This window comes from Rhinatrema bivittatum, chromosome 7, assembly GCF_901001135.1.
Source record: "Rhinatrema bivittatum chromosome 7, aRhiBiv1.1, whole genome shotgun sequence".
NCBI classification, from domain to species: Eukaryota; Metazoa; Chordata; class Amphibia; order Gymnophiona; family Rhinatrematidae; genus Rhinatrema; species Rhinatrema bivittatum.
Window position 1 is genome coordinate 106,334,858 of NC_042621.1, and position 12,086 is coordinate 106,346,943.

Sequence of the window (12,086 nt, forward strand, 5' to 3'; positions counted from 1 at the left end):
CTAAGAAAAGTGCAAATAGTAATGGGGAGAGAGGACATCCCTGTCTCGTATCCCTATTAATCGCAAAAGGCTCTGTATAAGTTCCATTAACTTTTACTCTGGCCTGGGGTTGAGTGTACAATTGTTGTAGCCAGTTTAGAAAATGTGGGCCGAAACTCATCTTTTTCAAGGTGCTAAAAAGAAACTCCCAGTGCACCATGTCGAAGGCCTTCTCGGCGTCTACCGACAGTAGAAAAGCTGGGGGTTTTTTGCTCCTGAACTCGCTCAATCAGATCTATGATTTTGCGGATATTATCCGCTGCCATCCTCCCTGGGATAAATCCAGCCTGGTCAGTGTGAATTAGCCTAGCTATTATCATGTTTAAAACGCGTCGCCATTATTTTAGCTAAGAGCTTGAGAATCCACATTTATAAGAGAAATTGGGCGATAAGAGCCACATTTTGTAAGATCTCTCCTGGGTTTCCCCAATATTGTGATTCCTGCAGTACTGGCACCGGATTGCAAAGAGTGTCCTTCCCCCAGGGAATTGAAGAGTGTAGTCATGGGGGGTACAATAGAAATCGCAAATTTTTTATAAAATTGCGGAGTATATCCGTCAAGACCGGGCGCCTTGTTAGCCTTCAAATCACTAATGGCCTGTTGCAATTCCACAGGTGTTATGTCCCTGTCAAGGAATTCCCTTTCGCCCTCTGTGAGTGTCGGTAACTGTATTCCTCCCAAGTATTCTTCAATGGAAGCTATGGAAATAGAAGTATTAGCTTCATATAATTTACCATAAAATTGTTGAAACTGATTGCGGATATCAGGTGGAGAAGTAAGCAACCAATCCCCGTTACCTCTAATAGCCGTAATTTGGTTTTGGGCTTGTTTCTGCTTTAAATATCTAGCTAGGAGCCTCCCAGATCTATTACCCCATTCAAATCCACCAGAGAACATAATTCCTCTCAAACCCTCTGCAATTTCTTATATATCTCCGTGGATAAACGTCCATTTATGAGCTGTTGCTAATGCAGTGATGTTATCTAATAAAGCTTGCTTAACCCTCTGATCCTGCTTCTTAACATAAGTACCTCTAGAAATAAGGTGTCCTCTAATTACCACTTTCAGACAGTCCCATATAAGAGCGGGGTCTCCTCTATTATTCTCTAGGTAGTTAGTAATATGCTCATGTTATGTAGCACAAAAAGTGTCATCAGCGATTAGAGTATCATTCAACTTCCAAGGACGGAAGCCTATCCCATCCATAGCCTGGGTAAGATTCAGTTCTATAGATGCATGATCAGACCAGGTAATGGAGTTGACATGCAAGTGCTGTACCCTACCCACCAGTGTTTTATCTACAAGAAAATAATGCGGGAGTAGGAATGGTGCGCAGCAGAAAAGAAGGTGTAATTTCTAAGATGTGGGTTTCTCTGACGCCAGACGTCCAAAAGATGCCATTTCTTTATGAGAGCCTGTAGCTTCTTCCTGTGGGGACCAATAGCCACCCTACTCCCTCCCGAGTTATCAAGCTGGGGGTTAAGAGTTAAGTTAAAATCCCCAACAAGGATTATAGTGCCCTCTCCCTCCTTTTCCAATAAGTGGTCGATTTGTTAAAAAAAAAGACCTCTGATAGGTATTAGGTTTGTACACAGTCAGCAAAGTAAACAATTCCCCTTGAAATTAAAATTTGACCATCAGAAATCTGCCTAGTGCATCCGCCACATGAGATCGTATCAGGTAGTCATAACCCTGTTTAAATAGGATACAGACCCCCGCATATTTACTATGCTTACTACCGGTAGCAGCTGAAAAAAAACGATGAGTAAACATGGGCCAAGCAAGAAGGTGTTCATATCTTTTTTTCAGGTGAGTCTCCTGCAGACATATGATTGTGGCCCCAGCTATGTGGATGTCCTGTTTTAGGAGATGGTGTTTCCTGAGGGAATTAAGGCCCTTAACGTTTAGAGAGAAAAGCTTAAGAGCCATGGCAGACTGAGAAAAGGATTCCTGGCTTGTCACCCATAGGGATGTACCCTCTTGGTTGAGTTATATAAAGAGTATCTCGCAAACACTGATTCTTAGGCCTACCAACTGCAAAACATGAAACCAGCCCTCCCGCTCCACCCCATCCCCTTCCCTCCCATCCCTCACCCAACCCCCTATGTGAACGCCATGAAATCATGACCTTCCTGCTTTCGCAGTGAGGGTTGGTAGCTGTCACAGGGTGATCACACAATAGCTCCCAAACCCCCATGTTAAATTAAAAACACATATCCAACACCCCCCCCCCCCCCCCACAAGCATAACGATATTCCAAAGCTTGTATTGAGTTGAAAATATGAAACCCTCAATTAGTCTCCTCATCCCTATAGGCAAGGCATGGTGAAAAACATTATAGAACCCCAGCAGACAGTTAAAATAAAGATTCAGCTGTACTGCTCAATCCTTGTCTTTTCACCCAAGCCCTTCGCAAGCCGATGTAGAAGCCTGCTCGGTGTTGTGGCGGGAGTCTTCGTCCCCCTTTCTCCACACGTTGCCATCGCGGGGGCTCCAGCCTATCTCGCGGCGCCACAGGAGCTGAGGCTGGGATCGGAAAGCCGGAAGCTTTCAAAATGGTCATCACTTCAGGGACTGTGTATGATCTGGAGGTGACTCGCTTAATGGTAATCGCAAGGCCCACAGGGAACAGCCATCGGCAGCGTATTTTCTCTTGTCGAAGCAGGGAGGTAAGATGATGGTATTCCTGCCGTCTTTTAAGTGACCCGGCTGAAATATCAGCGAACACGGAGATAGAATGAGTCTCCCAGTCCCAAGATTGCTGCTTCCTAGCCGCAGTAAGCACTTTTTCCTTCACCAGGAAACGGAGATAGCAGGCAATAATGTGTCTCGGTTGGTTCCCCGCACGAGGACCCAGGGTGCGGTACGCCCTTTTGATGTCGATTGGAAAGTTAGGCTCCCCGGGTTCCCTCTCACCGGTGTGGGCTAGGAAAAACAGGCTCAAAGAGCGCACAACCGCATGGCAGTCCACATATTGCTCAATCTCCGGGACTCCACGAAATCGCAGGTTGCATCTGCAATTTCTGTTCTCTAAATCCTCCAGCTTAAGAAGTAAGTCAGTTTCCGTTTTTTCCAGCTGATCGCATTGAGATTTCATTTTGTCCATTTTATCTTCATGGGCGTCTAGACGGGTATCACACTCCTCGACCCTGCGGCCTATGTCAGCCATTTCCTCTCTGATTTCCACCAGTTTGTCCATCATTTCCTGCTTATTGATCTTGATATCTTTTCTCAGTTCTATAAACCATTGGCAGAATTCCTCTCTCGTGGGAACTGAGGTAGACTGCTGGGGCAAATTTTCCGATAGAGATGCAGGTTCCCTATCTGAGAGCTCAGCCATCTCTGGGTCTGCCATGCCAGACAGGCTCTCTGCTTCCGTTCCTGCCTTTTAAATAAGAAAAATGTCTGAGATCCGCTCCTTTTCTCCTGGTAGCCATATGGGTAGTGTATGAGGAATATCTGGAAGCAAAAATATGCTGATGATGGGGAGGATGGATATGGATTGCCACTGTTAATAGCAGTGGGTATTCAGGAGCTCCCTGATCAAGCAGCCATCTTAGTCCATGACGGCTTTGCCGCCCCCCCCCCCCCCCCCCAGTCCTATGCATTCTAACTCTCCCAACATATTCTTTAGACTCTAGTATTCTTATACAGACATTTCACAGTATGTATTTATTTTTTTTGTATTAACAACCTGCTTATCAGTTGACAGGCATAATTTAGAATCTTTCTGCTCTTTTCTTAAAGGCAACAGGGCTACTTTATCGGGACGCCCTAACTTTCCTGTTTTGTTAGAATCCTTAAAAGATCATTCCGAACTATGCGCTTCTGAGTGACTGTTGGCTTTCTCCCATCATCTAGTTGCAAAGCTGTTCTATCTTCTTTTTAAAGGTTAGTGCCAGCATCCTGGTTCCACTTTGGTTAAGGTGGAGCCCATTCTGCCGGAATAGGCTCCCCCTTCCCCAGAATGTTCCCCAGTTCCTATACATCTAAAACCCCCTGCACCATTGTCTCATCCACGCATTGAGACTCTGGCGCACAGCCTTCCTCTGGGGTTGTACACATAGAACAGGGAGCATTTCTGAGAATGCAACCCTGGAAGTTCTGGATTTCAAGTTCCTAAGACCTTAAATTTGGCCTCCAGAACATCCCTCCTGCACCTTCTTATGTCATTGGTACCCACATGTACCATGATAGGCTCCTCCCCAGTACTCTCTAAAATTTTATAGAGGTGGTGCGTGAGGTCCTCTGCCTTTGCACCAGGCAAGTTTCCAAGTGATCCTCATGCCCACCCAGGAGCAGATTGGCCTATCGGGGGATCGGGCATCCCCCAGTGGGCCGATTGCTCCAGTCACGTGGTCTGCCGTGCGCCTCACCAATAGGCAGATAATCATACATGTTGCACTTAAAACTGGATAGCTCCCAAGTCGCTGCTGGACTTTTGACTGCATCTTCATTTTATTAAGTTGCTAAAGTTTTTAAGCTGATTATGGAGTAGATATATCTCTCAGTTCAAAGGTTTTTAAATTATTTGGTGTCTTTTAACATCTATAGGTTTTTAAATTGATAATTAGGTGACAATTCTTAGTTTGTGAATGACCAGCAAAAAAAATTAGTCACTAAAATCAGGGTTAATTGTATGTTATTCAAAATTTCTAATTGACTCCTATTTCAAGAGTTTCCTCCTAGCTGGAGGAGGAGGGGTGTTATTTATTTAACAGAAAAAGTGCCTGGAGTGAGAATCAAATTAGTGACTAGTAGCCTTCATGAAATGTGAGTGCTTGGGCAGTGGCCTGATTGTTACAACCCAGCATGTGGGTGTAGGCTGGGTCCATGCTGACAGCAGGCAGACATGCTAATGTTGGGACTAAGAGGAGGCTTCACCTATACCAGCCTCATCCACCACAGGTTGAGCCCTTGGGATCAGAGGCTGGCAGGACTTAGGTGAAAATCCAGAGCAGGAAGGGCTGTCCATGGATCAAACAGGCAGAGGTCAGAAGGCATCAGTATCCAGGCAAGGGGTCAAGGCAGGCAGAGATCAGGTGAGGTCAGACAATAGCCTATCTAGTGAAGAAATTATCTGACTGAAGTTAGACAGATAACTTGTCCCGTATATTCAGCGAGATAAAAATCCTGCTGAATATTCTAGCCTAGAGTTATCTCCTACATGTAATTGGATACCTAAAAAACATAACTGGCTATGTTTGAATATAGCCGTTTATTCTGAATCAGGTAAACATCCGTGCTGTTTCCTATTCAGGCAGCTAAACTTTCTCTCCAATCCGTCCTCAAGACAAAGATTCTGTAAGTTTGAAATTATTTATTGTACAGATAAATTCTACTTACAATAGTTGCAATTCAGACGCAAGCCCCAAGGCAAGGATCTTTGGTGCTGGAAATAGGGTAGCAGGAGGGAGAAGGAGGTCTCTTGTGTTGCAGGAGTTAGTTTATGGTAGAGGTAGGAAGCATGAGGGATATGAGGCTGATTTAGTCTTCAGATGAAGGCAGTAAGAGAGAAGGTAAAAAACCCGATCCGTTTCAAGGGTATTACAGAGCACTGCTGGCTCAGAAGTATGCATGGGGTGAACTGAACTCTCGTCGAGAGCTGCTAAAGGAAAATGCCCCCACAAGCAGGAAGCAGGAGACAGGGTCCAATGGCAGCGAGCCTGAGAACCATGTGACACAGGGGGAGCATGAAGGGCAGTCCTTTGAACTTATAAGGCACCTAGGAAGACTCGAGTTAGATTGAGGGGGATTCAAGCTCTTCCAATGGTGAGAGAAAGTGGAGGGGGGAGGGAGCTTCTCTTAAGGGCAAAGGCTCACAGATTTTTATCATGGGTTACAAAAGGTGTTTCAGTATTAAGAGTCCTCAGAAGGGAGGACTGCACTAAACACAGTTAAATTACAATATATACAGATACAAACATGTACCCACTGCTGGGGACAGAACACCGTTAGTTTTTAAAGTTAGCCAGTCTTGTGTGGCTGAATGCCATGCTACTTAACTGGATATCTTAAATAGATCTCTAATCAGCTAACGTTAGGACAGCCCTACAGCCCGACCAGAGTTAGTCACATAAGGTATGCAGCTAACTACTCTACTGCTCCTGAAAAGGCCCCCTGCCCACCCCTAACTTATGCGACTAAATTCTAACTGCATAACTCGTTATGCAGTTAGAATTTAGCTGCATATGACAATGAATATTGCCAGGTAGCCATTTAGAAGGTTAACTTTTCCGTATCCATCTAAATGGCTTTTTGAATATCGACCTCTGGATGTTCTATTCATCAGCTGTTTTGAAATATTCTTTTTATAGTATGGTTTTAATGTTATGACTGATGTTTATATTTCTTGATTTTATTGTTTGTTGTTTCTTGATTTTATTGTTTTGCTGTTTCTGTTTTACTATTGTTGCACTGAATGAAGAGTCTGGCTTGTTATGGTTTCCAGTTCAGTTTTTGTTTGCATGTTTCTATTTATATTTTATAGCTTCTTTATTCTGTATTTGGGAACGTACTGTGTGTGTGACTGAGGGGAGGTATTCTGCTAGCGTGTAGTTTTTGTGTAGTAATCTACAGCACCCTGGATTGTTCTGTTTTCTTCATAGGAGGTTTTTTTTATGTTTTAGGGCCTAGTGTAATATTTGCAGTGTTGTCTTTTCTTATTTATTTATTTAAACAGATTTATTTCCTGCCCTTCTATAAAAGAAGGAGAGGGGGAGGAGGACAATGCACATATCTTAAGGTAAGGGGGGGAAGAAAGCACAAGCATTTAAGGAGTAGGATAATTTGGGAAAGGGGGAAGGGTTGTTACTGTTTGAGTGCTGGTAATTAGTGCTGATTTGGTATGAGAGATTTACTATGTTGAATTTAGTTCACTCATGACTTTCTGAGGGCCAAGCCCACAACCAACATGTTACATTAGGCCTAATACCATATGGGTTTCAAGTGGCAGGATCTGAAATATATGCAGATATATGCAAATGAGGAGGAGAGGAACACTCCCCCTCCCAGTCCTCAAGAATCCAGTCTTGTTCTGTGGAAACGTTGGCAACCCTACCTCCTGGGATCCCTCACGACTCTTTCTGGGGTTTAAGGCTCCCTTGGATGGATGCTGGACTCCCTGTCACCCAATTGTGCAATGCTTGAATCCTTTCTCCTGCATACCTTTCTCTTTCACTCTTCTGGACTCCTTTTATCAGAGCAATGAATGGGCAGTTCTCTCTTTTCTCCTTCAGTGAAGATCTTTGTTTACACACAGAACTCGCATCAGGGTCTCCTTTCATCCGTAGAATGACAAACCCAAGATGAGGATACTCTCCACCCTCAGGATAGTACAGTACGCCACCGCCACCACCACCACCATCAGTACAGTCTCAGAGGCACCACCTTTCATCCATAGAATGACAAACCCAAGATGAGGATACTCTCCACCCTCAGGATAGTACAGTACGCCACCGCCACCACCACCACCATCAGTACAGTCTGAGGCACCACCACGGGGACCTTTCTGGGTGCCCCTCTTTACTTGCCAAAACACTCTGGAGGTACTGGGGACAGAAAGCAGATTTTTCCCCTTGCCCAAACTCCTGTAGAGGGATGAGAGATTGGACTTCTCTCACTATCAGCTCCATATCCTCTGACCAGACTATTTTCAGGCTTCACTGACCAAACCCCTGGACTTATACCATTGTGGCCACTCCTAGAGGGGAGTGCTATAACAAATAGCTCAGTCTATTAACTTCTCTGACAGTCTAAATATGTCCTCTGTTGGGAAGAGCATAGACCTTAGTGAAGGGATCATAGACCTTTTTATTTCCCAGTCAAACTATAGCTTCCTTTAAATTATCCTATCTCCCCCCCAACCCCAATCCAAAATGACTGAAGAGGTGATGCTAATATGTAAAATGCTGTATTACTACTACTTCTTACAACTACTGGAAAGTCTTCTTTTAATTCTGGCTTTAGTTCATATTTCAGGTTCAGCAAGAAACATAGATCAAATGCTTTCTGGCTCATGGTCTGTCTCTCTTTAATTTTTTTTCAAAGGATGGAGTTGCTGCAGGGTATCATTAGCACTGCTGTGGACATCTATGCGTTATATGACCAGACACAGTGGAATAAGAAGCAATGTGGGAGGCTCGTGGGACGCATAAAGATTCTAATGATGCCTGTTCAGTCTCTCCAGAAGCAGTCCCAGATCAACAAGGACACAGGCACTGTGCTAGAGGAGCTGTCACAGACCATGCAGAATGCCAAGCGTTTGGTTGCCAAATATACCCAACGAGTCTGGTGGAAAAGATTTTTCTGGGCCTTCGGCATCAAGGCAAATTTTGACCTGATCAATCAACGCCTGAGTGATGCTAGCCAGGGGTTGGCTCTTATGCTGAATGTCCAGGATAGAGAGATCTTTTTGAAAATGCTTGAAGACGTGAACTGCGAAACACAAAACAAGGAAGATGTAGAGGCTGACCTAGAGGAGTTAAAGCAGCACTTTGAAAGTAACTTTACTGCTTGTGTGTATTTATGTGAATGTGCAGGGAAACTTGTCTGTAAAAAAAAAAAAAAAAAAAAAAAAAGCCAATGGAAACCTCAGTTCTTTACTGGCATGAGCTTCGTAGCCTCCTCTTTGGACTACATGAGAGGCGTACAGCCCTGGTCCTCGGAGCCTATAAAGAAATCTGATATTCTGAATAACCAGTTAACCTGGTTTGCAAATCAAATGTATGCAAATATTTCCAGTGACTGTTCATGGTAGAGATCCTAATCACCAGGCCAGTTTGTGGTCCTTGGGCATCAGAGTTGCGCACCTCTGTGCTAACTGATCGGCTGCTTTAGGGCCTGATTTTCAAAAGGATGTATGCCCATAAAATAGAGTTTTATGCATGTAAATAGGCTTTTGAAAGTTGCCGGGGGGAGGGGGGGTGTTTGTACGCATGAAAGTGCGTGCAGAAGCGATTTTGTGCATACTTCTATGCACACTAGATAGAGGCATTCTGGTGGGGGAGGGGGGTAGAGTTACAAATGGTGAAACCATTTACACACATACTTTTCAATTTAGAAGGTATTGCGCATAAATCTACATTAACACATTTACAAGGCGTAAATGAGAGTGCATATGCTGTTCTGGGTTCCATGCATACCGTCGAATTTTCAAAGCAAACTTATATAAGTCCACTTTGATCATTTGGGCTCACGTCTATGTGTACTTTCTATACGCATAAGATAATTTTCAAAGCAAAATGTAGATGTAACATACTGTTAAGTGCACGTAAAGCAGGTAAAACCTATTGACAATTCAATAACAATACCAGCTATGCAATTGAATTATCAAAAGATATTAAATGGGCTTTTGAAAATTGCTATGAAAGCATGTTACATTGTCCTTTAAAAATGATTTTAGCCCGACAATGGCCGTTATAAAATTATTTTCCATAAGAGTTACTTCAAGCTAAAACAATGATTTGTACTTTTTAATGCTCAGGTATGGTCTGTTGGGTACTGCTCCCTTAAACGTTATAGTGCAGTTGACATGTTGGTCCACATGAATGTACAAAAATAAAGGTTAACAAATATATGTATAGTTATTGGCTAGCTTCCAGGAGCTAGCACTCCTTTTCTCAGATAAGAACAGAATGAACAAAAAATATTTCCAGAAAATATAAATGGCTGTGTGAAAATATAAATGTTGGTGTGAAGGGGAAAGGCAGCTGGAGGTTGATGGGTGATCCAGAAGGTAACAGGCAGTAGAATTGTATGGTTCATAATGAGAAAAGATACCTAGGACTTTACAGAGTCCTATAAAAAAAAAATCTAAAGACACATCATCAAGCCAGCAGAAAAGGAGGCTCTGTGGTGACTATGGACACACAAAAGTATATAGAAAAGGGGCAAGATAAATAAATGAATTAAAGATAAGCGGCATAAAGCACCCAATGACTATATTCCAGCTCCTAATGGAATTAGTTCAACCTATTTTTAACTATAGTCAACCTTCAGGATGAATCTCTACTTAACACTCATCCACAAGTAATGTCTTTTGATATAAACTCTTGTTTGTTACCGAATTCTAATGGCACCACCCATGTAAATTAGGAGATACATTTTCCTTTGATGTAGGTGCCCTATTGTAAACCGTTATGATGGTGAATAACTTAATGACGGTATATAAAAACTTTTAAATAGAAAGATAACTCTTAAATAATTGACTGAGTTACCTCCACACAGCAGAAGTGCATAAACAATTGAAAAATGTTTATCAAACATTTCCAAAGCAAGTAGAGTCTCTCATTTGAAAAAATTGATACCAACCTATTGCCACATTCTGCATGCTACCTAAAATCCACAAACTCAGAAATCTTGGCAGATCGATCATATCCTGTACCAGGACTTAAGAGAGGGGATTCTCAAACTCTTAGGGGCCAATATTCAGCTGCTGAGCAGCTCAGCTAGTTGTGCCACTGAATATACCTGGCTGTCTTAAAGATAGACCCAAAAAACAGCAGGGTAGGCGATCCAGTGAAACCGTAGGCAAGCAACAAACAGAAGGATGCCAAAGAGCGTCTTTTTCAAACTTTAATCAAGGAGACGTAAAAACTCAAATAAAATTGCCCGACTCTGGCCGAGTTTCGCCACCTGTGGTGGCTGCCTCAGGAGCTACAAACAAACATATAAAATGTTTAATAACATAAATATTGAAAACATAAATAATTAAAACCACATAAACATGTAGAGATCAAATCATCAGAAAACATAAAAATCAATACATAAATACATAAACTTAAAATGACAATGGAAATGGTAAAAATACATAAATAAAATGAGACAAAAATCAACAACAAATAAAAGAGCAGCAACAGGAGATGGTACCTGAATAATCAAAGAACAGTGTTCAGGTGATGGTCCGAATAAAATCAACAATGTATATTCATCTATATTAAATAAATGCAGCGTTTCGAATTGTTATATCTTTGTCAGGGGTCAAAAATAATACATGGTACTAGACAAGAGTCAGTGTTGAACTTGTTTCCTGGAGCGAGATAAAAAATAAATGTACTGCATTGCAAGATAAAACTCGAAACTGGTAAATTTCTAAAGTTCACATATAGTGTAAAAGGCAAGCGTGAACTCATTCAGACCCCATTATCAACCAAGGCAACACCTCCATGGGGGAGCACTTTTCTATATCAGACTACTGCATGAATGTCCTTATGATAAGGATACTTAAAGGAAAGTTCAAAACAATTCAGCAAGATAAAAGGTCTGAAAGTAAAATGATCAGAGACACTTTGAAAGTGACAAAAAAAAAAAAAAAAAGACTCAAAAACCTAGATTTCTTAACCCATTATGAGCCATAAAAGTCTACCTTCTGGTCACCTGTCAAACTCCCCCTCCCCTTACACAAGGAATCCCAATATTATTTGTATTATACTGACTCATAGTGCACAAATTTGAACTCAGCTTATAAAAAGTTGCACCAAAGAAACCTTCTGCGCATGTAACCTTTTCAAAAATTAGGAGCATTGTCTAGTTCATCATTGGAATGTTTTCTATGATTCACTTATATTTTCTAGTAATATTTTGCTTAATCTATTCTGACTTGAGGAAGGGAGTGCTAGCTCTCAAAATGTAGGCAAAAAAAATTGTTAGTCCAATAAAAAGATATCACCTTTTTTTTTTTTTAAATTAAACTTTATATTTTTTTAACTGTTTAAGGAAACACATGGTCAAAAAGATCAGAGTTAAGACAGAATTACAGCAACTAAATGTTCCTCGACAACAATGTATACAATACAAAAAGCATGAGAACAAATAAGGCCCCAGTTTTAAAAGGGCTGTGCATGTAAAAACTGGGGGTTATGTGTGTGACTGGGCCTTTGCACACACGCGTAACCCTTGTTACGTACAGAAGTGCCGGGCTCTGCAAAAGGGGTGGGGCAGGGGGCAGGGAGCATGGTCGGGCCAGGTCAGCACCTTTAGCCGTTGTCCCGTGGTAGCACCAGCCAGCGCGCAGAGTTTACATCTACTCCGGAGGAGCAGTAAGTAT

At 42.2% G+C, this 12,086-nt stretch overlaps 1 protein-coding gene and 1 long non-coding RNA gene across 4 annotated transcripts in view; one reads left to right on the top strand and one right to left on the bottom strand.

Annotated features, from left to right (window-relative positions):
• Positions 1-12,086, top strand: part of MLKL (mixed lineage kinase domain like pseudokinase) — a 108,224-nt gene that overhangs the window by 41,370 nt on the left and 54,768 nt on the right. For 2 of the 3 annotated variants that reach the window (XM_029608883.1, XM_029608881.1), the window contains exon 2: positions 8,090-8,541. In XM_029608883.1, the coding sequence (XP_029464743.1) occupies positions 8,091-8,541 (451 nt within the window). In that variant the 5' untranslated portion in view covers position 8,090. Of the gene's footprint in view, positions 1-6,722; positions 6,786-8,089; positions 8,542-12,086 lie in introns of all 3 variants that reach the window. The other variant, XM_029608882.1, reaches the window with a different exon arrangement.
• LOC115095345 overlaps positions 1-12,086 on the bottom strand; it is a 69,553-nt gene that overhangs the window by 33,682 nt on the left and 23,785 nt on the right. The gene's annotated exons all lie outside the window — the stretch shown is intronic.